We start from the raw sequence: 26,597 nt of genomic DNA, 5'->3' as shown, positions 1-26,597 counted from the left end.
GCATCGGCAGGCAGACTCTCAACCACTGCGCCACCAGGGAAGCCCCTGAGCCCTTCCTTTAACAGAAGAAACAAGATCAGAGACAGGACATGATCTGGTGACAATGTCAAGTGAATCGGTGGCAGACCAAGGACCAGAATTCCAGTGTCCCTTTCTTCAGAGGATCTCTTTGGCCTGAATCTTCAATGCATGTCCCTGTGGCAGTGCCTGGAAGGTCTTTTCCTCTGAGGCACTCAGTGGGAAACTGAGGTCGAGGTAGGCATCAGAACTCCCTTCCTCCCATTAGGCCAACCACTGGCCGTGGGACTCAAGAATGAAAAGGAGAAGGGTCTGTTGGTGCAGGGTGAGAGAAGGGGGAGGCAGGGGGCAGTCACGTGATCTAGACATGAACACCCAAGTGGCAGGAAGTGTCTGAAATCAGAGCTAACTTGGGAGGCACAGAACTCAGGGTGCCTGGAAGGGAGCCAGAGGAGTTGTGGGACTCAGGCCAGGAGGGAATCAAATGGCCATACTGTGGTCACCCAGACCCTTCCACCGGAGCTGGCCACTTCTGCCTTTGGAAAGTGTTTCACAACGCTCCGTGTGTGTGAGGACAGCCCAGCTCAGCTGAGGATGGGTAAAAGGGTGTGGACTCACACACTCACCAGCACCCAGAGAGGAAGCGTGGCCAGAAGGGCTGCCCAGCACACCACTTGTGCAGAGTGCCTGAGTCTGCGGTCCTCATGACAGGTGAGTGGCCCCCTCCAGGGACAGAGCCTGAAGGGGGTGTGGTGGGGGGAGAGTCAGGGGGGCAAGGACACCAGCCTGAGGCTGGGTTCTTCACATCCCCAAGGGCAGAGTGCCCCCTTGCCTCACCTCTGTGGATCTGGAGCGCCTGGAGCTTCCTTGGCTGCTGGAGGTGGCAGGGATGAGGCCAAGGGGCACACACGGCGGGGCCAGCTTTCCCTCCTCAGAACCCATGTCCCTCTCCACATCCTCTGTGGCGAGAGAGATCTGGGTCTGGGAATCTCTGCACTCACGTGGAAGGAGGGTAATCCTGAAGGTCCCGCCTCTCACACATCTTCTGTAATGTTTGGTCCGGGGTGGAGGCGGTGGACCCAAGATGGGAGTCAAGGCCTCCTGTTCAGTTGGGCCTTCATTTCTCCACTTTGCCAAGAGGAGGTGTGGGAAGAGGACAGATGGCTTTAATCCTGGGCCACCAGAAATTGGCAGGTCACTCACCAAGGCTCATGGGGCCCCTTGCAGGTGACACAGGCCCCCCAAAGCTCAGCAGGACCAGATATGGCTCCATCTCCAGCCCACCCAACCCAGGGTTACAGCAAGAGCCTCCCGGAGGGACCTACCTGAGCAAGAAGATCCCCATCCCAGATGCAGAACCGGTGAGAATGCTAGAAACTTCCTGGGATCTTTCAGGATGGACAAAATCACATGGGATCTCACAGGGGGAGGGGGGGGGTCTCCTGAAGACCATGGCAAGTCCCTTCCAGCTCTGAGCAGCAGTGAGGGACAGTGGCAGCCACTGCCTTCCTGCTTCTGTCCCCAGTGCTTAGCTGGGGCACTTAATATTTGTCTAAAAATTATCAAGTGGCTTTCTAGATGAATCTCAGCTTTCCTAGGAAGGGAACGGGACCTGGGGTGAATTCCAGTTGGAGCCTCAAGGATTTGTCGTAACATTTAAGGAAAGGACGCAGACAAGGGCATCGGGAGACGTGGAGCCTGCCGGCTGGCTTCTAAGAGAATAACACCCTGTATTCCCAGAATCTTTAGCAGATGCCCAGGCTGCCAGGCCAACCCCTGGAATGGGGGTGGGGAGACCCTAGGCCCAGTGGACTCCAGAGAGGAGGCCCTGTGGTCTAAGAAGGGACTGGGCAGGGAGGCCTGACCCAGGAAAGCTCCCCTCTGGGTTCTGAGGATCTGCTGACTCAGGGCCTGCCCGAGGCAGGCTGGTCAAGTGTAGACCACAGAACCTGACAAATCCAGAAAGCTGATCTGCCGTGACTCAGCAAATCCCGAGTTCCTCCCACCCCCTGTGCGCCACTAACCCCCACCCCACCCCCACCCCAGGGTGGCAGCTCCAGGAATGGGGAATGGAGGGCAGGGCTGGCCAGCCTGGGCCCACGAGCCCAGAGGGGCTCACCTGGGGTCCGGCCACGGCCAGCGGCCCCCAACCCTGTGTCCAAGACCCCACACTCCACTTCCCTCCACAGGGCGCGTTCAGCCTGCGGAAGCTGTGGGCCTTCACAGGGCCCGGCTTCCTTATGAGCATTGCTTTCCTGGACCCAGGAAACATCGAGTCGGATCTTCAGGCTGGGGCTGTGGCTGGATTCAAAGTGATTGAGTCGGGGCACGGTGGGGAGGGGGTGACCACTAAGTGGGTGGAGACCCCCAGCTTGCCACGTTTCCCTAGAGTGGCCTGCATGGCCAGTGTTCCTGGGAACAGGTGTTAAGTTCAAATGGACCACAAAAGGGTCCCCAAAGCAGCCCTGCGGGAGTGGGGGGGGGGTGTCTTTTAGCTCCATCTCCCCCATTCGCTCCCCAGAGGGTGTCCTTGGTTAGAAGGTCCCAGCAGCTCAGGGCTTATCAGAGACTGGTCCCTCTGGCTGACGGCCTCTCCCTGGCTTCTCACAGCTGCTCTGGGTACTGCTGTGGGCCACCGTGTTGGGCTTGCTCTGCCAGCGACTTGCTGCCCGGCTGGGTGTGGTGACAGGCAAGGACTTGGGCGAGGTCTGTCATCTCTACTACCCTAAGGTGAGCTTGGTGCACCTGGACAGGAAGCACCTGAAGAGGTGACTTGCCCAAGGTGAAAAACAGGTGGGCATTGGCTCGGGATAATCATTGGCTGGGGTGGACACTGGGGACTTGGCTGTCGTCAGTGTCCAGGCAGGCAAACAGAAGTTACGCCACTAGATATTTCAAAGGTATCTAGTGCAGGGATGCAGTCACAAAGGTGTTGAAAGAGCTGAAGGAGCAAGGGAAGGAGGTGTTACCCAGAGATCAGAAAGCTGCTGGACAGGAGCCCAGGGGCCATCATTCGCTGCCAAGCTTCTAGAAACATTGCCGCCACTGCTGACTGGAGCCCATATTGCCTGGTGCCCTGCTGGCGCCAGCTCCAGAAGCGGGGGTGTAAAAATGATGTCTCCCTGCCTTTCCATTTCCTTTAACTATTTCCTACTGTTGACCTAAAACAAATAGACTGCTAGGTATTTCTCCAACAAAGATGGGTTTATTCAGAATCAGCAGAGAATCATAACTGGGGAGTCCGCAGCCATGGGGAGCCACGTGCAAGTCTCCGCAAGGCAAAGGAAGGAGAACACTTTTATGGAGGGGAAAGGGAAGTTGGGAGGCCGACAGTAAACAAAGAGTCCATGGCTTTTCAGCGGCTGAGTCCTTGCCGGGAATGAAGAGGAGTCTTTCTTCTTCCCGTTGGGCTCTGCTGTCTTCGTAGGGCGTGGCAGCTGCCCCTCCTCATCTCCCGATTCTATTTAATTGAAGTTTCTGTGGATTAATTTTACACCATGAAAACCTAACTGGAAGCCCGCTGTCAAGGCCGACTTGCAAATGTAGTTTGCAGGCCTCCAGCCCAGGAGTATAGAGTCGCGTACAGAAAGGTCAGTCAGTGTAGGGCTGAGACAACAGACAAATAATTGGTCCAGCCTTAATGACGGGATTACCCCCCCAGGTGCCCCGCACCCTTCTCTGGCTGACCACCGAGCTGGCCATCGTGGGCTCAGACATGCAGGAAGTCATTGGCACAGCTATTGCATTCAATCTGCTCTCAGCTGGACGGTACTCCGGAGGGGCCCCAGCTCTTCAGTCCAGGCCTGGGAACAGCTGCTTCTTCCCCCGCAAGCCTTCTATTTCCCTGTGTCCACTCCATCCTCCAGTCACCTCTGACTCAGAGCTATTGCCCAATTTGCCAGATGGGGAAATGGAGACCCACATATGTAAAGTGACTTGTCTCAAGTCACACAGATGTCAGTCACCATGCAGCCTTCAGGACTGCAGCCCCAGGCTCCCTACCACGCTGGTCCTCCACACAGCGTGGCCCTTCCTGGCGTGTATGCGCCATTTTCCCATCTCTAGCACACTCCCACTCCCCTCTCCCTTAGCTGCCTGGGGCCACTTGAGTGCCTGCCCCCGGGAGGCCACATCCTACAGTCTCCAGCCCTGAGGAGGGAGTTCCAGACTCCTGGACCAGGTGGGGCTGACGCAGGCCACTCTGGTTTCAGAATCCCACTCTGGGGTGGTGTCCTCATCACCATCGTGGACACGTTCTTCTTTCTCTTCCTCGATAACTACGGTGGGTGTGCCTCTCGTCCCATAGGGGACTTGGAGAGGGGGGGCCTGGCAATGAATGTAGGAGCTGATTGATGCTCTGCTGAATTGGGAGAAGTGCTCCTAGCAGCCTCACTCTGACTGTATGGCCTTGAGCAAGTTACTTAGACTTCTGTTTCTTCATCTGTAACACGCGGATAATAGCACAGAGGCCACAGGGCTGTGGTGAGGCTTCACTGAGCGCTACATGTTAAGCGCTTGGCACAGTGCCTGGAACAAAGTGCTCAAGATACCAGCCATTAATAACTGCTTACGTTATAATTTTGGTTGTTTGGTTTTGCCCCTTTGTTCTCCCCCTAGGGTTGCGGAAGCTGGAAGCCTTTTTTGGATTTCTTATTACCATTATGGCCTTGACCTTCGGTTATGAGGTGGGAAGCCGTACCAGTACCACGTCCCCACACCAAGGCCACCCCACTCTGCCCCCTGCAGAGCCTGAGGGGAGGGGGGAGCGGACCTTAGCCATGCTTCCTAGTGGCCAGGGTTGGGGTGGAGGGTGAGAATGGCTGCTCAGGGGTGGGGCGGAGCCTGACGAGGCTCCTCTCCACAGTATCTGGTGGCGCGTCCTGCTCAGGGAGCACTCCTTCGGGGCCTGTTCCTGCCCTCGTGCCCTGGCTGCGGCCAGCCCGAGTTGCTGCAGGCCGTGGGCATCATTGGCGCCATCATCATGCCCCACAACATCTACCTGCACTCGGCCTTGGTCAAGGTGAGCAGACTGGAGGGGAGGGAGACGTGCTCTCTCCCTAAGAGCCACACTGGCTCCGCCCCCAAGGCTGGAGCCCCGCCCCTTTGGCTCCCAACTCTGTGAATTTAGGAGGGAAGTGAATCACTCTTTATTCAATATGTAATAATAGAGGGTCTACTGTGTGCTGGGAGCTGGGGGTCAGTGATGAAAAGATAGATAAGTCCTCTGCCTTCTTAGAGCATGCATTCTAGTAGGAGAGACAGACCATGGGCAAGTAAACAATAAAGGAAAGAAATGGATTGTGAAAGGTGCTCTGAAGGAAACAAAACAGAGAAGTATGATGGAGAATGACTGAGGAGGGGCTCCTTTAGAAAAGGAGTCAGCAAAGGCCTTTGAAACATGAAGGATGGGAAGGAAGACCAGGGGAGAAGAGATTCTAAGCAGAGGGGCTGGCAAGTGCAAAGGCCCTGAGGCAGAAACAAAGGCCTATCCCAGACGGCCATGTAGGGGGCTTTAGAAAGAACTGGGGTTTGGGGGGAACAGAGGTAGAGGTGCGAGGGTAGAGAATGTTGGGATGACTCTGAGGGACTTCGGTGCTTCCCTCCCTTTGACTTTCATAGTCTCGAGAGATAGACCGGACCCGCCGGGCAGACATCCGAGAAGCCAACATGTACTTCCTGATTGAAGCCACCATCGCCCTGTCTGTCTCCTTCTTCATCAACCTCTTTGTTGTGGCTGTCTTTGGGCAAGCCTTCTACCAGCAAACCAACCAGGCTGCGGTGAGGCACACCCTATACCAACATGCCCTTCAGGCTTTGCTGGGGACTCCAAACAGTGCAGCTAAGCCCTTCGAGTCTCTGTCCTGCACTCCAGGCACTGGTAGGGGAGGGAGTCTGCGACCCTGGCCTCTGGCTGGGAGCCCCTTCCCCACCCCACTGGGGAGACACGCCACATGTAGGCTTGCACGTGGTCAGCCCCACGCCAGGAGCTACAAGGCACAGACGTCCAGGGGAGGTGATTGGGGGGAGGAGCTGAGTCTTGGAGGATCCAGCATTCCAGCTGCACCTTGAAGGATGGGCAGGATTTGCCCAGCAAACTGCAGGGAGGCATTCTGGGAGGGGGGTGCCTGCCTAAGCATGAGCGTGGGGTTAGGAATACGCAGGCAGTCAATTTCTTTTCTTGAGTTTCTAGTGATAATCTTCATTATTAGTAGATAAACTGTCATTCATTCAGCAAAGATTTATTGAGCATTTGTTATGTATGAGCCAGTGTCTTAGGCCCTAGGGATATAGCAGTCAATGATACAGAGACCTTGCCCTCTTGCAGATTAAATTCGGAGGCAGTGAGCAAACAGGAAACAAATCAACCAATCGGTTGATCGGTTTCAAAGGAAAATATGAACGATGTTGTGAAGGAAATAAAGGGGGTGATGAAACATAATTGGGGGTGTGGTGAGGGAGGGACTACTACATTAGGCCAGGTGGTCAGGAGAGGCCTCTTGGAGGAGGTGACATTTGAGCGGGTCTGAAAGCGAAGGAGCCGGCCAGCTCCTCCCTGGCTCTCTGGGATCTGGGACTGTGCCTGTCTCAGTTTCTGAGTGAGTCTTTGTCCCAGGGCTCTAACAACTGCTAGCCAGTGTTGGGCGCTTACTGAACACTGACGGGGTGGGGTGGGGATGGGACAGACTGGCCAAGCCTCCGGGGACATGGGCACTGCCACCGCCTTGCTGTGTGACCTTGTGAGGTCATAGCCCTCCCTGGGTCTCTGCTCCTTAGCATAAGGAGAGAGGTCTAAATAGGATGGCAAACCAGAGTCACACATTGCCTTCGAGACCAGCCGAGTCACAGAGCTGTGGGAAGTGGGTCCCATGTAAGGGAGAAGGAAGGGCCTGTGGGGCAGCCTGAGTCACTGCCGGCCAATTGTCTCTCTGTGGTAATGCCAGCCCTTACAATCCTAGAGCAGCTGGAAACCAGGGGCTCATGTTAAATTTTCTCAATTGTAAATGTTGTCAACCAATTCACACTAAAGAAAAAAAAATTTGTTAGCCAAACAAAATATGTCTGGCTGGATTCATCCCGCGGGCCAGTAGTTTTCAACCCTTGGTCAAGGCTTGGAGGTCTGAGTTTCCAACATTGAGTGTGCGCTTCACATCTCCTTCCTACTGCCCGGTGCCCGCAGTTCAACGTCTGTGCCAACAGCAGCCTCCACGACTACGCCAAGATCTTCCCCATGAACAACCTTACAGTGGCGGTGGACATTTACCAGGGAGTAAGCGCCAGGCAGGGCGGGTGTGGAAGGGCTCGATCCAGCGGGGCTCCTCGCCACGCCCACCTCAGGGGCAGAGCCTGCGCGAGAAGGGGCGGGTCCATGGGTCTGACCACACCCCCCCCTTCAGGGCGTGATCCTGGGCTGCCTCTTTGGCCCCGCAGCCCTCTACATCTGGGCCATAGGTCTGCTGGCCGCCGGGCAGAGCTCCACCATGACCGGCACCTACGCGGGACAGTTTGTGATGGAGGTGGGGCTGGGGCGGGCCGGGGCGGGCAGGGGACTGAGAACAAGGTACACTACTCGGGGCTCGGACATCCGCTTCCTTGATCGTTAAGGCAGCCCAAAGGGTGCCCTTATAAGCCCCATTTTACAGATGAGAAAACTGAGATTCAGCGAGGTGAAGCCCGAGACTGCAAACCCAGAACTAATAGGAGCCTTTTCTCCAACACGGTTTAGTCTTCAGCAATCAGCTGTGGGAGGGGAACACCCCCTAAACGAGGGGAACCCCCCCTAATTTCCCCCCGTCTACCCCCTCACCACCAAGTATGGACAGAGCTGCCCCCATTTCAAAGATGGAGAAACAGAGTGTTCCTCCAGGCATGAGATGGGCTGAGGGAGGATAGAGGGTCCCTCCCTTGGAACACTGTCCTGCACCCTGCCACCAAGGTGCCCCCCCCCCACCCAGGGCTTCCTGAAGCTGCGGTGGTCACGCTTCGCCCGAGTCCTGCTCACTCGCTCCTGTGCCATCCTGCCCACCGTGCTCGTGGCAGTCTTCAGGGACCTGCGGGACCTGTCAGGCCTCAACGACCTGCTCAACGTGCTGCAGAGCCTGCTGGTGAGCCTGCGGGCCCTATCACCTCCTTCCCCCTGTGGAGCCAGACAGGAACCACAGCAATCCCCCTACGAGCCTCCCCTACCTCCCAGGTGCTATTCTAAACACACCTTATCTACAAGCCTCATGTACTCCCCACAGCCACCCCAGGGGGTAGGAACCACAATTATCCCCATTTTGCAGATGGGAAAACTGATGCATGCAGTTAAGTGACCAGTGGCAGAGCTGGGATACAAGCTCAGGTAGCCTGGGGCCAGAGCCCCCAAACACTTTCTCCTGCTTTGGAGCCCCTACAACCTTGGAAGGCATAGAGGTGGAGAAATCGAGGCTCAGAGTGGTTAGGAGACTTTCCCAAGGGTGCACAGTGCGGCAGAGGGTGACTGGAGCCCCGGCCTGCTCCTCCCCCCCTTACCGTGTTCTCAGCCCCATCCTCCCGATTCTCCCCAGCTTCCCTTCGCTGTGCTGCCCATCCTCACGTTCACCAGCATGCCCGCCCTGATGCAGGAGTTTACCAATGGCCCGTGAGTACTCCCCAACCCCAGCACTGGACTTACATTACCACACTTGATCCTCACAACCACCAAGAGGTAGGAATTCCCATTATTCCCACTATCCAGATAAGGTCAGAGAGGTTAAGAAACTTGCCCAGGGTCACACAGCTAGCTAGCAAGTGGAGGAGCCAGGACTGGAATCCTGGGCCAGGGGCTGTTTCTAGAGCTTGAGCTCCTCCCCCTCACCTCAGACTCTGCTTTGGCCAAATCCTGCCAGCGTGGTGCCTGGAGGGCCCAGGAGGCAGAAGTTGGCCAGGGGTCCGCTCCAGGGCCCACAGCCCTGGGAAGCTGGCTTTGTGTATCCACCCCCCACCTTAGCTCCAGGCTGGCTGTGGGCACTGGAGGAGATGCAGCCAATCCTGAGCCTCCCTCTCGTCCCCAAGGGTGAGCAAGGCCTTCACTTCTTCCATCATGGTGCTGATCTGTGCCATCAACCTCTACTTCGTGGTCAGCTACTTGCCCAGTCTACCCCACCCTGCCTACTTCAGCCTTGTGGCACTGCTGGCCGCCGTCTACCTGGGCCTCACCACCTACCTGGTACTGTTGGGTCAGCGGGCGCCTTGGGGATGCGGGAGGCAAGGAGAGGAGACAACAGATGGAGGGCTTGGGGGGGGACGCACTGGGGCTTCCCCAAAGGTCTTGTCCTCTCCCCTACTCATGGTCACCCCTCCTCCAGGCCTGGACCTGTCTCATCACCCATGGAGCCACCCTTCTGGCCCACGGTTCCCACCAACACTTTCTGTATGGGCTTCCTGAAGAGGATCGGGAGAAGACCTCTGGATGAGCTCCCACCCAGGGCATGGCCGAGGGTGTAACGAGTGGGGCAGACTGGCCTGCTGGGCCAGTGGGGGGCGGGGGCCGTGTGTGGAGGCAGCAAGATGGAGTTCTGGAAGCGGGCCAACCCTGGTTCCCCTGGTTCCGTAGGGACCTGCTATCTCCTAGTTTGGACAAGTGATTAACCTCCGGATCTCAGTGATCTCAACTATAAAATGGGGACACCAACCTTGCAACGGACGTAAATAAAGCACGTTAACACAGAGCCTGGCACTTGAGACTTAAAAAAAAAAAAATCATTCCTAAAGTATTCATTGAGCACCTATAGGAGTGACCTGACAGACCAGCCCAATTGGGGGTGGGACACAGGCTCCAAACTGGTACTTAAAATAGAGTCTGAAAATGATAAATAAATGCTAATTCACTTCTTATCCGAAAGAGCAGGGAAACGGAAACAGGAAAGCACAAAATCCCTGAACCATCAAGAATAGTCCTCCTCCCCGAAGGTCTGCCTCACTCCCACTATCGCTGGAGTGGCCTCAGCCTTTCTGCTCCACCTGAAACCCCTTTTCCAGGCAGTAAAACAGAAGCGCGGTTCTCCCCTCTTAGGGCGCCAAGTCCTAAGGAACCCAAGAGTCGGTGCCTCTGAGGCCCAATTCCTTTGCCATCTCCCCAGGGGACCAGGCGGCCGGGACTCCCACGCCGCGCAGTTAACGCTCCCTGGGCGTTGACTCCCAGCTCCCCCTAGGGGCAGGGACGATCCCGAGCGCCGGTACTCCCCGCCTCCAAAGAGGAGGAGGCTGTCACTCGGGCCTCGCGCCCGGGGGCCTCGGAATCCGCCCAGGCGGGAAGGTGGGTGTGAGCTCTGTGGGCGGGGAACCCCCTCGGCCGCAGGGAGCGGCCCGGCGCCCTTTCGCCCCTTGAAGGGGCTGCACTTTACAGACGCTCCCTGGGCTGTTTCTAGGCTCCCCCAAGTCCCTCCTGCCTCTTCCAGTCCCTCGGACCCCAGCCCCTGAGCTGTGGCGCAAGCGTCGGCGAGGAGGGGCCGCCAGCACTTTCCCTTAGATTGAGCTTGGAGTGGGTGCTGTGCCTGGAAGCACCCCCGATTTCCCGGGGATGCGGCGGGGCAGGCAGCTAGACTCCGCGCTCCGGTTGAGGCGCTTGTTTATGAGAAGAATTTCCTTTCTTAAAAGGGCAACGAAACAAGTGGGGCCCTCTAAGAGGGACGGGATGGGACAGGTCTAGCTCACCCGAGCAACGGTGGAGAGGTACCTGGGCTAGAATGCCGCCCAACCTCCTTCTCCCGGTTTGTCCCTGGAGAAGATGGGGCCCCTGCGAACTGGAAGAGAGGGTGAATGGGGGCCAGGTAGCGGAGAAACGGGAGACCCCTTTCCTGCTTCCCTGAGGTGCCCCCAGCTGTACCCCCTGCCCACCCCTCTGGTCAATTCTCTAGGCATTAGTTGGGTGCCAGCCCTGTGCTAGACGTGGGGAAGGGAGGCACAGTCTCCAATTAAAGATGTCAACTCTCTAGGAGCTCACACTGGGTTGGGGGGAACTTAAGTAAACGACAACAAAACACTGACGATCGGAAGTGTGCGTCAGGCACACCTGCAACCGATAAGGCAAGGCCCACAGGAGATAAACTCCTGGACAATATTTTGAAAGCTGAATAGACAAAGGGAGAGCAGTCAAGGGGGAGATGAGCATGCCGGGAGTTGGGGTGGGGGGTGGGGGTCAGTGTGTGCAAAAGCTAGAGACTTGCAACCTTGTTGGGAGTTCCACAGAAGAACAGGCAGGCTGGTCATACGAATAGTCAAGCCTGGAGCTTAAAACTTGGGGTAAAGGAAGGTGAGGAGGGGAGGGGACCAAAGGGCCAGCTAAGGGTTGCTCTGGGCCTGGGTAAGGCGTTAGCGATGAAGTCAGGCCAAAGTCAGTCATATCCAGACAGGGACGCCTCCAAAAGGGTTGCTCCCTCCCCAGTAGCTCTGGTCCTCCCAGCCCCCAGGTTCAGATCTAACTAGATGCTTCATCAGCCCCTCAGGCTGGGAGTGGCCTGACACCCAGAAGCTTCCACCCACAACTCCATCCCCACAGACACCCCAGACCCGGCACTGCACAGGCGCCCTGACTCACTCCGCCATCCACCCCGCTCGGTCGTAAGGTGCACCACGGGGTGTCTCGGAGCCTGGGCGGAGGGCATCCGGCCTTTCTGCTCGGCATTCCCCCTACCCACTTGCCTGGGTTGGACCCTTACCAACCCTATTTGGCAGAGAAGGAAGCTGAGGTGCTGGATGAACAAGACACTTGTCCATAGTTGCCAGACCGACCCCGGCTGAGTCCTAGTGTTTCTCGACTCACAGTCCCCATGACTTTATCCGTCCTGGGGCGCAAACTTATGAAACAGATAAAAATAAACTATGCGGGTACGGCGACCCCCCCACCTGCTGTAGTAGAGAGCGTAGAGGGAGAGCAGCTGGGTGTGGACTCCCCTCCCTCCTGAGGAAAGCCAAAGAACCCGCCCCACCTTACAGAACGCTTCCACCAGCAACTCTGTCCCCACAGACCCCAGACCCCCGCACTGCACGGGCGTCCGGGCTCACTCCGCATCCACTCCGCCCCGGCGGCAAGTGCACCGCTGAGCGTGAGAAGAGGGCAGGTCTCGCTGGGAGGAGACCCGCACCAGCGAAGGCTCGGAGGAGAAGATGGCGGGGAGCGGGGCGGGGGGGGAGAGTTGGGGTAGGAGGTGAAGGGAATAGCGACGGGAGGGGTGCAGCAGTGCTGCCCAGTGCCCTATCCCCGCGTCAGCTCCCCTGACCCTCAGTGGCACAGTCGGCCAGGTTCCAGCCTTCACAGAGGGAAAGACGAAGGGAGTGGAAGGCGAGCCGCCCTGCTCAGGCGAGGGGCGAGGCCTGGGGTTCACTCAGGCCCCCGCCGCACATATCCTTTTGGGGTCGGCGCCGGCTGAGCATCCGGAGAGAATGCCGAGGCCCCGCCCCGGGGCCGTACCGAAGGGGAGGGGGCTCGGCGCGGCGACCGGAATCCAACCTCTGCCTCCGCCGGAGGGCGGGTCGAGTCACTAGCTCGTCGGGACTCAGTTTCTTTATCTATAAAATGGGTTAAAAAACGGGTTGTTCTGAGAAGTAAATGAGATGAGAGGCGCAGCCAAAGCGGGACCCAGACTAAGCGCTCGCCGCAAGTTGGCGATTATCGTGATTAAATGCAGTGATGGCAGCCGGCCGGCGGCGTAGTAAGATGTTCCGGAAAAACCCGAACAAACTTTTTGGCTAACCCAATAGCAGAAGGGGGGTCATGGAGTCCACAGGATTCACAGCCTCTGACCACCTCCTCCCCGCCCTGCTGCCCAGCCCCGAAGCTGGCGCGCCTTCGGGCGAGCGCCGCTCCCCTCGCGCGGCCTCTCGCTCCCCGGCTCCCCCCTCCGCCCGGCCTGGAGGACATGCGCCGCGTTAGCACCCAGCGGCCGGACGGGACTGGACGCGCCCGCCCCGCCCCGCCCCGCCCCGCCCCGCCCGGCGGGGGAAGGAAATGCTGAGGCGGGTTTGTCAAGGCTTGGCGTTATGAATATTTTTAAAACGTGAACACAAAATAGTAACGGCAAATGGAAGGAACTTCATAAACAGGAAAAAAAAACCCGCACCCCCAAACCTCACCGCGCGCCACACGGGAGTTTCCCTCGTGAAGAATATGCGTGGAAACGCGGGCCCCGCGCCCGCCGGTGTGTCTGCACAGACCCAGGTGGAGCGGGTGTTCACGGTCCTCCAGTTGACGTTGTGGTCCCCACGGTTGGGCATTGAGCCCGCAGGGATGGGGGCCCCACTGTGTGTGGCCGCCGCTTGATTTTCCCCCCAGACCAACAGTCACATCGTGGCCGGCGTGGGGAGTAGGGGAGGGGCCTAGAAAAGCCTCTTGGAGGGGGTGTCATTTCTTCGAGGTCGGTGGGATTTGGCTGTGAGAAGTCGGAGGAAGCGCATTCCAGGCCGAGAGAACAGCATGTACAAAGGCCCTGAGGCGTGGAGGCGCTTGGCTTCTGGCGAGAAAGCCAGGTGGCTGGAGTGGACGTGGCCGGGCGCCAGGTGAGGCGGTTGGGAGAGGTCGGCAGGGGGCATCCCGGGGCATACAGCTGGAATTTCCACGCCCTACAACTCCGGGTTTAGGGGAAGGGGCCCGAGACTGCCGGTAGGTGGTGACGGTCATGGTCCGGTTAAGAGCGGATCTGCACAGCCGTGCACAGCCGTTTGAAGGTAGCAAAGAGTCTTTGCACGCTCACGACTTCCCTGCGAGATGGCCCCTAGACCGCCGGAGAGACCCATTTCACAGACTAGACGGTGTTACCCCATTTCCCAGATGAGGAAACCGAGAGGCTGCCAGCCCCCGACCCTCGGAATGTGCAGAGGTGGAGCCGCGCCGCCCTCTGGGCACTCCCGGGCGTGGGCGCTCCGGGCCGGCCCTGTCCCCAGGCCGCCCAGCGCCGGAGAACAGTGGGCCGGGTGCCGGCCCTGCCACGCAGCCGCAGAGGCTCGGCCCCGCAGGCGGGCGGGCGGCAGGAAGGGAGGCGACGCCCCCTGGAGTGCGGCAGGAACCCGGCCGGGCCCGCCTCCTAGCCCGCCAAGCCGCGCCGGCCCCAGAAGTGATGAAAGCCCCGGCCAAGTCCAGGTCACGCCGAAACCGTTGCCCTTTTAAGGGGGAGCCTTGAAACGGCGCCCGGGTTCCATGTTTGCATCCGCCTCGCGGGGAGGAAACTCCATGTTGTAACAAAGTTTCCTCCGCGCCCCTCCCTCCCCCTCCCCCTTAGAACCTGGCTCCCCTCCCCTCCGAAGCTCGCGGGGATCCCTCCCTCCCACCCCTCCCCTCCCCCCCGCGCCCCGATTCCGGCCCGAGCCGGGGGGGAGGCCGGGCGCCCGGGCCAGAGTCCGGCCGGAGCGGAGCGCGCCCGGCCCCATGGACAGCTCGGCCGTCATTACTCAGATCAGCAAGGAGGAAGCGCGGAGCCCGCTACGGAGCAAAGGTACTGGGGCGCGCGGAGGGACCCGCAATCCGGGAGCTGCGGGGAGGAGGAGGGGGCCGCGACCCTCCCCGGGGCAGCCGCCGCTGCCGCCCCAGGCTCCCGACTCGGCGGGGCCCGAAGCTTCCAACCGGAGGGGGAGCTGGTTGAGAGTTTGAACTCGCAGAGGCTCAGAGACGCGGGGCGGGGCCTGCCGCCTTTTGGGCGCTCCTGTCTGCTCGAGGTGGGGAAACTGAGGCAGGGGTAGAGAAGGGGCGCCCTCCGGGTTTCCCGGACTGGCTGTGCGCGATGCCCGAGAGTCGCCCCCTCCCCCTCATTGGCGCCAGTGGGGCTGGGAGATGGGGGGGGGTTGAAGAGGGCGCCTTCAGGCCACCAGCTGAGACTCCGCCCCCTCTGGGCCGCGGTCTGGTTAGGTCGAGGGAGGGGGCGCAGAGGTGACAGCGGGCTGGGCAGGGTTGGAAGGATCTCCCACTACCACACAGCCACGTTCTTCACAAACTTTCCCGTCATTCGTGGAGGCGCCGAGCCTCTCGGAGACGCAGAGAGGGGCAACCGCTTTTAAGGATCGCCAGCGCGCCCGCGGGGAGACCCGTGTCGGGCCGGGAACTCGGAGCCCCGGCTGCAGGCCGGTGGGCGCCGGGTCTGTGCGCACACGCACCGACCCGAGATGCCGCCGGCCTCGGCCGGGCACCCCGGGGCTTGACGGGTCTGGGCAGGGGGTCTGCCCCTCCCTGTCCCGGTGTTGACTTCAGAGGCTCGGAAGTCCCTCTAGGTCTTCGCACCTGTGGCCTGGGCCTAGCTCTGCCCGGGCCGGGTGGAGGGGTGTTGGAGGGCGGGCTGTCTATCAGCGGGACCTAAGTTGGAGGTCCGGGCGGGAGCGGAGGAGGAGGGGCCAGCAGATGGCGGCAGGACAGTGGCCCCAGGCCCCCACCCCCTGTCTCTGGGCCCAGCCTCAGGGAGGACTTTGGACCTCTGGAGGCGGAGAGGATGGAAGGAGGGGAAGGAGAGCAGGAGTGGGCGGGCCCCAGGGCCCCAGGCCTCAACCCTCTCTGGCAGGGGCCCTACTGAATAGGGGCTGCTCAGGTACAGGGTGTGTCAGGAGGTCCCCCTAGTGGGCTGATCCCCCAGCAGTGATGGAGGCTGTTAGGAAGACACCTTCAGTTCCCGCCTCCAGCCAGCCCACTCCCTAATGTGGGTAACTTTGCACCCACACTAGAAGAACTTGTGGGGAGCGGAGGGGTGGCCTGGAGCCAAGACTGTCAGGATGCCACCTTCGTGTGTCTCCCTCAATGAAGGCAGCACGGCCAGACCCTCTCAGCCCAGGGGTTCGCGCCTGGGCACATGTGCCCACCTCTGCAGGCCAGTCAGTGTGCCTGCCCCCACCTTGGGCCTCCCTCCACCTTGGGCCTCCCTGCTTCAGGTGACCAGAAGTCAGCGGCGTCTCAGAAGCCCCGGAGTCGGGGCATCCTCCACTCACTTTTCTGCTGCGTCTGCCGGGATGATGGGGAGGCCCTGCCTGCCCACAGTGGGGCGCCCCTGCTCGTGGAGGAGAACGGTGCTGTCCCCAAGGTGTGTGATGGCCAGGAGGGCGCTGCAGGGGCACCTGGGCTCAGCCCTCAGGGGGTTTAGGGGGAGGGGGGCTCTTCATGACCTGTTCATAGGCCCTGGAAGGAGGCTGGAGCCCCCCTGTCCCCCCACCAAGCCCTCCACCCTCCCAGGCCTTCCCAACCCTGAATGCCCCAAGACTGCCTCCCAGGGTAGGGCCCCCCAACCACGGGAATTCTGAATTTCCCCTTCAGAAGTGGAAGCTTTCCTCTGCCTTGGTTTCCCAGGTCAGGAAGTGAAGCCCAGAGAGCCAGGCGGCCTACCCCAGGCTCCAGAGTTGGCAGGGGCAAAGCTGGGAAGGGGTTGGTCTCTCCCACTGTCCTTGTGGCTCGCCAGGTAGAGGGCTGGGGGAGGGAAGACATGTGGAGGAGAAATGACTGGGGCTTGAGAGAGGTGCCCGCAGCCAGCCCCGCCCGTCCCCACAGCAGACCCCAGTCCAGTACCTGCTCCCCGAGGCCAAGGCCCAGGACTCGGACAAGATCTGCGTAGTCATCGACCTGGACGAGACCCTGGTGCACAGCTCCTTCAAGGTGGGCCCTGCCCAGCAGCCCTCAGCCCCGGGTCTCTAAGGGAGTCTGCCCTGGCCTGGGAGGCGGTCTCGGCGGGCCTCGCCCCAGCTCCAGCAGCTCTTTTCCCCCCTCACAGCCAGTGAACAATGCCGACTTCATCATCCCTGTGGAGATTGATGGGGTGGTCCACCAGGTGAGGGGCCGGGTGTGGGGGGATGTGGTAGGCTTGGCATCTGTCTTCCAGACCCCAGGCTCTTCCCACCAGTCCTGAGAGTCCCAGGTGGGACTCTGATAGATGTGGAATGTCAGAGGCCCAGAGAGGGTGTGAGACTTGCCTAAGGTCACACGGATCCTCAGGGACTTGGCCCGACTCCAAGGCCTGCAGGGAGTCGGGGTCCTCTTCGGTGCCCCCTCGCCCCACCCTGCCCGGGACCCAGTTCAAGTAATTCAGGATAGGTTGTGTGCTGTCCAGCCTGTTCTCCATTACTTGGCTCGGGGGCCGGCGCTCTGCAGCTCTGGGGTGAGGGGGTTGCCCCCAGGCCCCTACATCTGGCTGAGGCCACGGTGGAGGAAGGGGCTGGGAATTAGTGATTCAGGCAGGGCCCGAAACCAGGAGGTGGAGGTTCATTTTGATTCTCTTCTGGGTGGGTGGGTGTCTTCCCCAGCGGTGGTTGCACCAGCTGGCTGAGTGGAGCCCGCAGGCCATGGGACCAGCCTCCCTCCTGTGCCTCCTCCACCCACTCCCTCCCAGCCCCCGGCCGCCCCGCCCAGGCCTGTGGGCCAGCAGTCCCCTCACTGGCCCACCCCCCAGGTCTATGTGCTGAAGCGGCCCCACGTCGACGAGTTCCTGCAGCGGATGGGTGAGCTCTTCGAATGCGTGCTGTTCACCGCCAGCCTTGCCAAGGTGAGCCCTCCACCCTCCGACGGCCTCCTGGGGCATCTCTGCTTCCTATCCGCCTCCAGCGCACGACCTCTGGGCAGTGACCTCTGGGTCGCCCTTGGCCCTGGATGACCCACCTCCTGCCCCCCAGTACGCAGACCCAGTAGCTGACCTGCTGGACAAGTGGGGGGCCTTCCGGGCGCGGCTGTTTCGTGAGTCATGCGTCTTCCACCGGGGGAATTACGTGAAAGACCTGAGCCGGCTGGGCCGAGACCTTCGGCGGGTGCTCATCCTGGACAACTCGCCCGCCTCCTATGTCTTCCATCCAGATAACGCCGTGAGTGCCGGGCAGGATGGGGATGGGGGCCCCTGCTGGGGTCTGGTGCCCTCCCATTCCTCCCTCTTTCCTCAGTGACCCATGCCTGCTGCCCACCCGCCTGGTCCACCCACTGCTGCTCCCTGTTCTGTGTTAGTCACTCAGCCCATTCTGCCTGCAGATACAGGGCACCTGCCATGGGCTCGGGTCCCTTCTGGACACTGGAGCAGTTTCCGTTTTTCATACCGCCAGTTGTGAGCTGTTAGTGGAACACGGAAATAATTTAGTGGGTCTTAGTTGGGATTTTTTTTTTTTTTTTTTGCCGTATGCGGGCCTCTCACTGCTGTGGCCTCTCCCGTTGCGGAGCACAGGCTCCGGATGCGCAGTCTCAGCGGCCATGGCGCACGGGCCCAGCCTCTCCGCGGCATGTGGGATCCTCCCAGACCGGGGCACGAACCCGTGTCCTCTGCATCGGCAGGCGGACTCTCAACCACTGCGCCACCAGGGAAGCCCTTAGTTGGGATTTTTTTTAAAAATGAAATAGAACTGAAAATATCAGAGTGCTTAGCACACGGTAAGGTTAAGCATGGTTCCGTAGAACCTCTGCTCTGACCTGTGTGTAAATGTGACTCACTGGGGCTGCCGTCAGAATGTTTGAAGACTGTGGGTAAGGGGCTTCCAGGAGGCGGCCCATCGAGCAGTGGGTGCTCAGGATTGATCTGGACATTCTGTGCTCCGGGCCGCCTGCCCCCCCTCACCGCCCTACACCCATCTACTCAGGTACCGGTGGCCTCGTGGTTTGACAACATGAGTGACACGGAGCTCCACGACCTCCTGCCCTTCTTCGAGCAGCTCAGCCGTGTGGATGACGTGTACTCAGTGCTCAGGCAGCCTCGGCCCGGCAGCTAGTGAGGCGCCACGGGGCCAGGACCTGCCCCTGACCACACCCGCACGCCTCACACGCGGACTCTTCCTAAAGAAAACTCAGCAAAGAAAACAGCGCCACGGGGAAGTGGGCGTCTCCCCCGCCAGCCCGGCCAGGCTGTGCAGGGGGCTGCAGGCTGCACCGAGGGCGACGAGTCCCTGGGTCCCTGTGTCAGTGCCTTAGAACCTCCTCCTTCTTGGGGGACCTGTGGGGCCCTGCGTGCGGCCTCCCTCCTCTCTCCCTCTCTCTCTCTCTCTCTCTCTCTCTCTCTCTCTCTGCACGGCCATGTTTCTCTGCTGCCAAATTGGGTCCCTCGGGCCCTTCCAGTTCTGCCTGGGGGAGGGGCAGGGTTTTGCTGCCCCACGCCTTGGGCCCCCTGCCTGGGGACAGTGGACACCAAGTGCCTTGCATAGAGCCCTCTTCTCGGCCCAATTTTCCCAGGGCCACAATCCGGGTCAGCTCTGCCTGGAACAGCCATCAGGTTGCAGCAATCTAGGCTGGTGGGGGAGGACCCAGTCTCCCCACCTCCTACCTTGGGACTGCTATAGCCTCCACCAATCTCTAACTAGGAGGGCGGGGAGGGTAGAAGATCTGTTACCACTTGTAAAGGGAGCAGGGGTCTGTCCTTCAGGACCCTAGAATCCAGCTTCTCTGGGCTCATCAGCACCTGAGGGCCGCTTCCCACATGGCCCAAGCTCCAACCTCTCACCTTTGCCTTGACCACCCCGAGGCCCTGGGGTTTGGTGCCCCAGCTCCGAGTGTGGAGGCATAGGCAGGATCCCTTTGCGGTGCCATATAAATATGTATATGTGTATATAGATTTTTAGGGGAAGGGGAGAGGGAAGGGTTGGGGTGGAGACACCCCTCCCTCACCCCTTTCCTGGACCCATAAACTGGGGGGGGAGGAGGGGAAGGATTTCTACATTTTTTAAACTGCTATTTTCTGAATGAAACAGGCTGGGCCAAAGAGCCCCAGGCCCTGTCCTTTGTCCCTCACACCCTCTTCGATCCGTTTATTCATACATTCAAAACACATTTGTTGAGCACCTTCTCTCTGCCCAGCGCTATGCTAGGCCCACCATGGCGTGTGCATGTGTGGGTCTCTACACCACCTAACAGGTGCCTCTCCCACCCACCCCATACTTCACCGGTGCCTTTAGGGGATCTGTAGGAGGTGGGACCCTTCTTGCGGGGTTTGGGGGGCTCTAGGAAGCCTAGCCAAGCTGTCCCCCTCCCCTGTGCCAACCCGCCCCTGCAGCCCTCTGCCTCGCCCCCTGCTGGCTGGGGGCAGCTCCCAGGACGTGCTGCCTTCCAGCTCTGAGGCCTTTGTCTGGAACCCCTCCCCCAAATGCTGGGTCTGGAGGTCAAGGCCTTGGGTTCTCCCCAGGGCCTATCGGTTAAGGGGACCCACATACCAGTGCCAAGGGGGATGTCAGGTGGAGATGTCGTTACCCTTCCCCCCCTCCCAGCGAGCTGTGGGTGGGAGGGAGGACAGGTTGGTCTGAACAGGTGACCTTCCCATCTAAGTGCCTTCTCTGTAACGGACAGCCCCAAAGCGTGATGAGAACTAAAGAGAAAGACAGACCCCCTTATCCTGACTCTCTGGTTATTGGCGGGGGGGCGGGGGGGGGCGTTGACGTGCGGGGAGTCCCATGAAGCCATACCTCGCTTCAACAAACCCTTAAGAGCGACGGCGGTAGTAGTGGAGGGAGGGGCTGCCCTAAGCCCCCTGGGGCTTGAAGTCCGAAAGTGCAAACCTTGAATGGATCTGAGTGCATCCGGCTGTGCTATTTAATTCTACCTCTCTTTGGCCTCAGTTATCTAATCTGCAAAATGGAGACAGGCTCTCTTTACAGAATTGATTAAATGCCTGCACAGGGAGGACTCAATATCATTAGCTCTAAAGCAAGCTGAAATGCGTCCCTAGGAGAGGCCCCTGGAAGGTATTCGGAGACGGGAGGGGTGTGGTCTCCACTCCGGAGCGGAGGGGAGGGGCTCACGAGGCCCCAGAGGGGGGAGGGGGGGTGCGGGGCGAGTTAGAGGGAAGCCAAGGTCAGCTCCAAACGGAAGAACTTAGAACGCGGCTGACCCAGGCCGCGTGCGGGCGGCCGAGGCGTCGCGGGCTGAGCCGCGCCGCCGGACGTGCTGGCAGGCTGAGGCGTCTGGGGCTCAGGGGAGGATGGGTGGGGTAGCGGGCTCAGTCTCGTTCACCTCCGAACCCCCTCCGACCGCGGCCTCTCACTACCCGCCGGCCGCACCCTCGCACGAGCCTCTGGCCCACTTCCTGCCTCCGCCCCTCCGGCCCGGGCAGCACTTCCTTTGCAAAACTGGGCAGCCCCAGGCCCTGGCAGGAAGTGCCTTCCCGGCCCGCCCTCTCCTGCTTCCCACGGTGGCCGCTAGAGGCCTCTGTCCTCGCGGACGCCCGGGGTCCCCAGCGCCGGGCCTCCGCCGCCCGCCCTCTGGGCGCACACACCCAGCCCTCTCCCCAACCCCGCCCGTGGCTGGAAAGCTGAGGGCAGGCTTCATTCCCCCCTCTCCCGGGAGTGGGTAGCTTCTGGCTCCATCCCGCCCGCCCGAACAAACCCACTGCGGGGAAGGAAGGTCTGCCCCTCCCAAAGGTTGATCCCTGTTCCCGCAGCTCCACCTCCCCTACCCCTCCCACCCCCTCCCACCCTTACCTTGTGGATCCAGCCTCAAGGCTGCCTGCTGGTGCCCCAGATGCTGACCTGCCCCCCAAGTCTCTGAGGGGATCTGCAGTGTGATACTGCCCCCTCCCCGCTGCTTTTCCCTGGCAGAAAAGTGTCACGAAGCATCCACCTGGGAAGAGAAGCCGCAGTACCCTCGCTCAGTGCCATCAGCTCCAGTGCCAGTCTGAGCGGAAGCCCCGGAGCCCTTGGCAGGGTGAATACCGAGTCCTCCCTGCCTCTGCCCTGACCCTGCTTGGGGTCCTGCACTATTTCCTGCTCTCCATGCAAACACCAGTCCCTCCAGATTTGCATCCCCCCAGAGAGTCGCCACAGCTCCCAACTTTGAACGAGATCACAGCCAGCCTTCCCCCGCCCCGCCCCCCCCACACTTCACCCACAGAGTTCAACACAGCCACGTGTATCAGAGCTTACTTTGTACCAGGCACAGTGCCAGGACCGGGGGACATGCCATCACTAGGCTGTGCCGCCCCTCTCGAGGAACTCACACCTTAGTGTGGAGAAAGACACCTGAACGGCCTGTCCAACCCTGAAAGGCTGCAAATGCAGTGCAAGAGATAACACGGAGGGCAGGGGGCACAGGGGACACCTAGCCCCTCTGCGGCGTCCACGGGGGGGGGGGGGACTGGAAATCCTTCCCGCGGGAGTGAGGCTCAGAGGATTTGGGAGGGAGACGAGGTTCGGGTGAAGGTGGTCTGTGCGTGGAGGTACACCAGGAAAGGAAGCCAGAGCTTTAGGAGGGCCACAAGAGGAGCGTGGGAAGTGACAATTTTGGAAATGCGCACAGTTGGGGGAAGGATGGGAAATGACGCCGCAGAAAGCGGGAGCGAGGTATCGAAGATCTGTAGGCAGACCGAGGGAGTGGCCTTTTCATTGCGAGCAGGGGGTGACATTGAGGGACACTGGGGGACACTGAACAAGAGACGGGCCGACTCAAACCTGGCAGCTGCGCGTTGGAAGCTAAATCAGGGGTATGGGGACATAAGACTCTCCCTGCGGGGAGACCACAGCCGTGGTTCTGAAGACAGATGATGAAGACCTGAACTGAAGCTGAGGCAGAATGAAGAGAGAAGGACGAAGCGATGGATGTGACATAGGAGATGAACTTGGCAGGAAGCTGTGGCTGGTTGGCTCTGGGGGCATGGGTGGAGGGGAGGGAGGAAGGCAACCTGACTTCTGGCTTTGGAAACTTCAGCTGTGAGAATGTCTCTCACTGAGCCTGGTGTGGGGCTCAGTTATTCACTATTTGCTTGTTACGCACACAGAGAACAGAAGGAACAGGCAGCTTTTTTTGCACTTCTAGGAATTTATATGGTAGATAAAATGTATATGCATATAATTTGTATGCATATGGGTATTAATTTCATCCTTGTTGGTAATAGCAAAGCACTGGAAATAACTTCAGTGTCCAAGAATAAGGCACTAGTTAAATAAATGTCACTGTATCTATACCAGAGAATACTATATAGTGATGAAAAACAATGAGGTGGAACTATCCAAGCAGATATAGAATGATCGCCAAGATAAACCGGTCAATGAAACAAAGCAAGATTCATAGCAATGGTGACGGTGTTTTCCCACTAAAGAGAAATATAAAAGTAGACACAAATATACGTATATAATTTTGTATACTTCCGTAGGGTACACAAGACAGGGGGGTTGTGGCTAATTGTGGGGAACAGAGCTGGGGGACTGGGTGGGAGTCATTTAAGATGGGAGGGACACGCTTTATTATATATCTTTATATTTTGAATTATTTTACCGGGTACATTTATTAATTTTTAAAAATAAAAATCGATTTAAATTAAAAACAGCTTTCTAAATATATTATCAAAGGTAGAAATCACAAATTCCATTTCTTTCCTTCAAACAGTCATTGCATGCCTACTCTGTACCAGGCACTAGGGTACAGCAGTGAGCAAAACAGACACTGTGGGGAACACAGACATTAACAAAGTAATTACAAAATAATATTACAAAAGGAGAAGTAGAAAGTGGTAAATAATCTGAAACTTTTCTTCTGCCAGTGCCTGGAGATGACTTCTAATTGCCCCAAGATTACCCCACTATGACCTCTAATTGTAAGGGGGAAATGTGCCTTTAAGGTGGCGATATCTGGCAATCTCCACCGTAATCAAGGGATAAAACTTCGCCTTCACTCATGCTGAGTGAGACAACTTGACATTGTGTACCTCCTGATGCCAGGTAGTGTGAAGTACACAGCAACACTTTTGACCACACTGCTCAAAGTGTGGTCCACTGAACGGAACATCAGCACCATCTGGGAACTTGATGGTAATGAAGAGTCTCAGGCCCCCCTCCAGACCTATAGAATCAGAATCTGCACTTCAAATAGATTCCCCAGTGATTCTTAAGATATTACAGTTGGAGAAACACTGTCCTTTTTCACATATTTTTGAAAAATTTGTTTAACCAGTACCTACCAAGCCTTTAGAGGTACTTTCAGTTTGTGGGAAATACAGGAGGAAGAGGAACAAATTTAAAAATACACAAAGAGGGGCTTCCCTGATGGCGCAGCAGTTGAGAATCCGCCTGCCAATGCAGGGGAAATGGGTTCGAGCCCTGGTCCGGGAAGATCCCACATGCCATGGAGCAGCTAAGCCCGTGCACCACAACTACTGAGCCCACGTGCCACAACTACTGAAGTCCACGCACCTAGAGCCCATGCTCCGCAACAAGAGAAGCCCGCGCACCGCAACGAAGGCCCAACACAGCCAAAAATAAATAAATAAATTAAATTAATTTTTAAAAAATACACAAAGAAAGACAAATCCCAGTGTGAACACTCTACAAGACATTGCCCTTGACTCAGGTAAGCCCATGTCATAGAAAAAACTAGCAGGACTCTTCTAGATGAAAAGATACTGAAGAGACATGACAATCAAAGGAAATGCATGATCTTGATTTGATCAAGAATCAATGAAACCAGGTGTTACAGTCCTCCTGTGGACAACCGGAGAAATCTGATTATGTATTTCATGGAAGATGATATTAGAAATAATTGTTAATGTTCTCAGTTGCAAAAATCGTATTACAATTATGAAGGATATTGTTCTACTTCTTAAGAGATGTATGACAAATATTTTGAGCTGAAGTATAATAATATCTGCAACTTCCAAATATATATATATATAGCAAATGTTAATTCTTGAGTCCATGGGTGTTTATTATTATACTATCATGCTATTATTTCTACTTTTCTATATGTTTGACATTTATCAAAATTAAGAAATTGGAAATAATTTTTAAAAACGTATGTTCTCCTGACTTCCCTTGTGGTCCAGTGGTTGAGATTCCATGCCTGCAATGCAGGGAGTGGAGTTCAATCCCTGGTTCAATCCTTGGTCGGGGAACTAAGATCCCGCAGTTCTACCCCAAAATTCTAAGGCTAAGTTAAAAGGCAAGCAATAAATTAGAGAAAACTATACCATAAATTGCAAGCAGTTTACCAACCTTAATACATTAAATATATAAACAACTCCAACAAATCAGTTAAAAATTCATAGAAGACATAGCCTGTATATACATACTTAAGCTGCATCACTCGGCCTGCGGGATCTTATTTCCCTGACCAGAGATTGAACCCGGCCCCAGCAGTGAAATCACCAAGTCCCAACCACTGGACCGCCAGGAAATTCCCCAATAAATATATTTTTTAATGGTCTATCTCACTGGTAATCAAAGAAATATAAATCAACACAAAGACAATTTTCTTTTGGACATTCAAACTGACAGAAATTTTCTTAAAAGCTGGAGTCCAGGGGCTTCCCTGGTGGCGCAGTGGTTGAGAGTCCGCCTGCCGATGCAGGGGACATGGGTTCGTGCCCCGGTCTGGGAAGATCCCACATGCCACGGAGTGGCTAGGCCCGTGAGCCATAGCTGCTGAGCCTGCGCATCCGGAGCCTGTGCTCTGCAACGGGAGAGGCCACAACAGTGAGAGGCCCGCATACCGCAAAAAAAAAGGAAAAAAAAAAAAAGCTGGAGTCCAGTACTGGGCAAACAGCCAGATGCCTGTGACTCTAAATTAATGCGATTTTTCTGGAAGGCAACACGCCTATTCACATCTTCGACCCAGCAATCCCACTTTTAGGAGTTCATCCTAAATAAATAATAATGGATACAATCTATTGGCAAAGATTTAGCAATAAGAATACTTATCACAGCATTCTTAGTGATATCAAGTAATTGGATATAATTTGAAAGTCCAATAATGAGCTATGCTTACATAAGCTATACTATCTATCTAATGGACTATCATGAGATGATTAAAATGACACTGCCAATTAGCATGTAACATGTCACAGTAAAAAGGATATATATGAAGACCGATAGACGATAGATAGATATTATATACATATATTACACACACAGTATATGTACTGGGCAATAACTTGAAAGAAATACTCCAAAATAAATTACCCAGATTTATCTCTGTAGTGGAATTATAAATGAGTTTTTCCTTTCCTTTTTGCCTGTCCGTAAAATTGAGTGAACATATACTTTCTATTCACACAAAAATGTGTTTTTTGTTGTGTTTTTTTTGTTTTTTTTTTGTTTGTTTGTTTGTTTTTTGCGGTACGCGGGCCTCTCACTGTTGTGGCCTCTCCCGTTGCGGAGCACAGGCTCAGCAGCCATGGCTCATGGGCCCAGCCGCTCTGCGGCAGGTGGGATCTTCCCAGACCGGGGCATGAACCCGCATCCCCTGCATTGGCAGGTGGACTCTCAACCACTGTGCCACCAGGGAAGCCCTGTTTTTTTAGAAACAAAATACCACCTGCAGTGTGTGTATTCCTCTTATCAAACTGTGCGTGAGCTCACACACACACCTGCATGCACAAGCGCACGTGTGCACACAAATGTACATTTGGTCTCTAGAACTCTTGGGAAGGTGTGGTCAGGAGAAGCAGCTGCCCTCACCCAGCCCACTTCCGCGCACCCTCCTAAGGACCACAGTTCAGAGGTGACAGGAGAACTTCTGCAGTAGTGGAGGTTGGGGGCAGCTGCCCAGGGTGCTGAGTCTGTGGGCAACGCCGACCTGTGAGTGAGACCCGCTCCTGAGAGGGCTGCGCTCCTTTCCCCTTCTGAGTGAGAAGCCCCCCGGGATCAGGTTCAGAAATGGAAGCTGGGGCTCCTGGGAGAGAGCAGCAGAGTCCAAAGACAACGGTTTATGGCGG

General features: G+C 57.4%; 2 protein-coding genes across 7 annotated transcripts; both read left to right on the top strand.

Moving 5' to 3' along the window:
• The first annotated feature begins 556 nt into the window (after positions 1–556).
• SLC11A1 (solute carrier family 11 member 1) lies at positions 557–9,764 on the top strand. Of its 3 annotated transcripts, XM_082631265.1 has the most exons (15): positions 558–729; positions 1,246–1,379; positions 2,208–2,330; positions 2,629–2,748; positions 3,680–3,786; positions 4,230–4,300; positions 4,636–4,703; positions 4,883–5,038; positions 5,638–5,796; positions 7,196–7,285; positions 7,413–7,532; positions 7,971–8,120; positions 8,565–8,638; positions 9,052–9,205; positions 9,345–9,763. In XM_082631265.1, the coding sequence occupies exons 1-15, from the start codon at positions 723–725 to the stop codon at positions 9,450–9,452; spliced, it is 1,641 nt and encodes a 546-aa protein (XP_082487391.1). In that variant the 5' UTR covers positions 558–722; the 3' UTR covers positions 9,453–9,763. The 3 variants fall into 3 exon arrangements, with proteins under 3 accessions (XP_082487392.1, XP_082487393.1, XP_082487391.1); XM_082631266.1 differs by lacking the exon at positions 7,196–7,285 and having other exon boundaries at positions 557–729; positions 9,345–9,764; XM_082631267.1 differs by lacking the exons at positions 7,196–7,285; positions 7,413–7,532 and having other exon boundaries at positions 557–729; positions 9,345–9,764.
• Positions 9,765–14,178: 4,414 nt separating this feature from the next.
• On the top strand, positions 14,179–20,289 carry CTDSP1 (CTD small phosphatase 1). 4 transcript variants are annotated; one of them, XM_082631269.1, is made up of 7 exons: positions 14,179–14,465; positions 15,883–16,031; positions 16,496–16,597; positions 16,713–16,769; positions 17,388–17,480; positions 17,608–17,793; positions 18,553–20,289. In XM_082631269.1, exons 1-7 carry the CDS (start codon positions 14,399–14,401, stop codon positions 18,679–18,681), a joined length of 783 nt encoding a protein of 260 aa, XP_082487395.1. In that variant the 5' UTR covers positions 14,179–14,398; the 3' UTR covers positions 18,682–20,289. The 4 variants fall into 4 exon arrangements, with proteins under 4 accessions (XP_082487395.1, XP_082487394.1, XP_082487396.1 ...); XM_082631268.1 differs by having other exon boundaries at positions 16,493–16,597; XM_082631270.1 differs by lacking the exon at positions 16,496–16,597.
• Positions 20,290–26,597: the final 6,308 nt, after the last annotated feature.

This window comes from Mesoplodon mirus, assembly GCF_964341445.2.
Source record: "Mesoplodon mirus genome assembly, chromosome: 8".
Taxonomy (NCBI): Eukaryota; Metazoa; Chordata; class Mammalia; order Artiodactyla; family Ziphiidae; genus Mesoplodon; species Mesoplodon mirus.
Note: the sequence above shows the minus strand (reverse complement) of the source record. Positions and strands in the feature narration are given on the sequence as shown.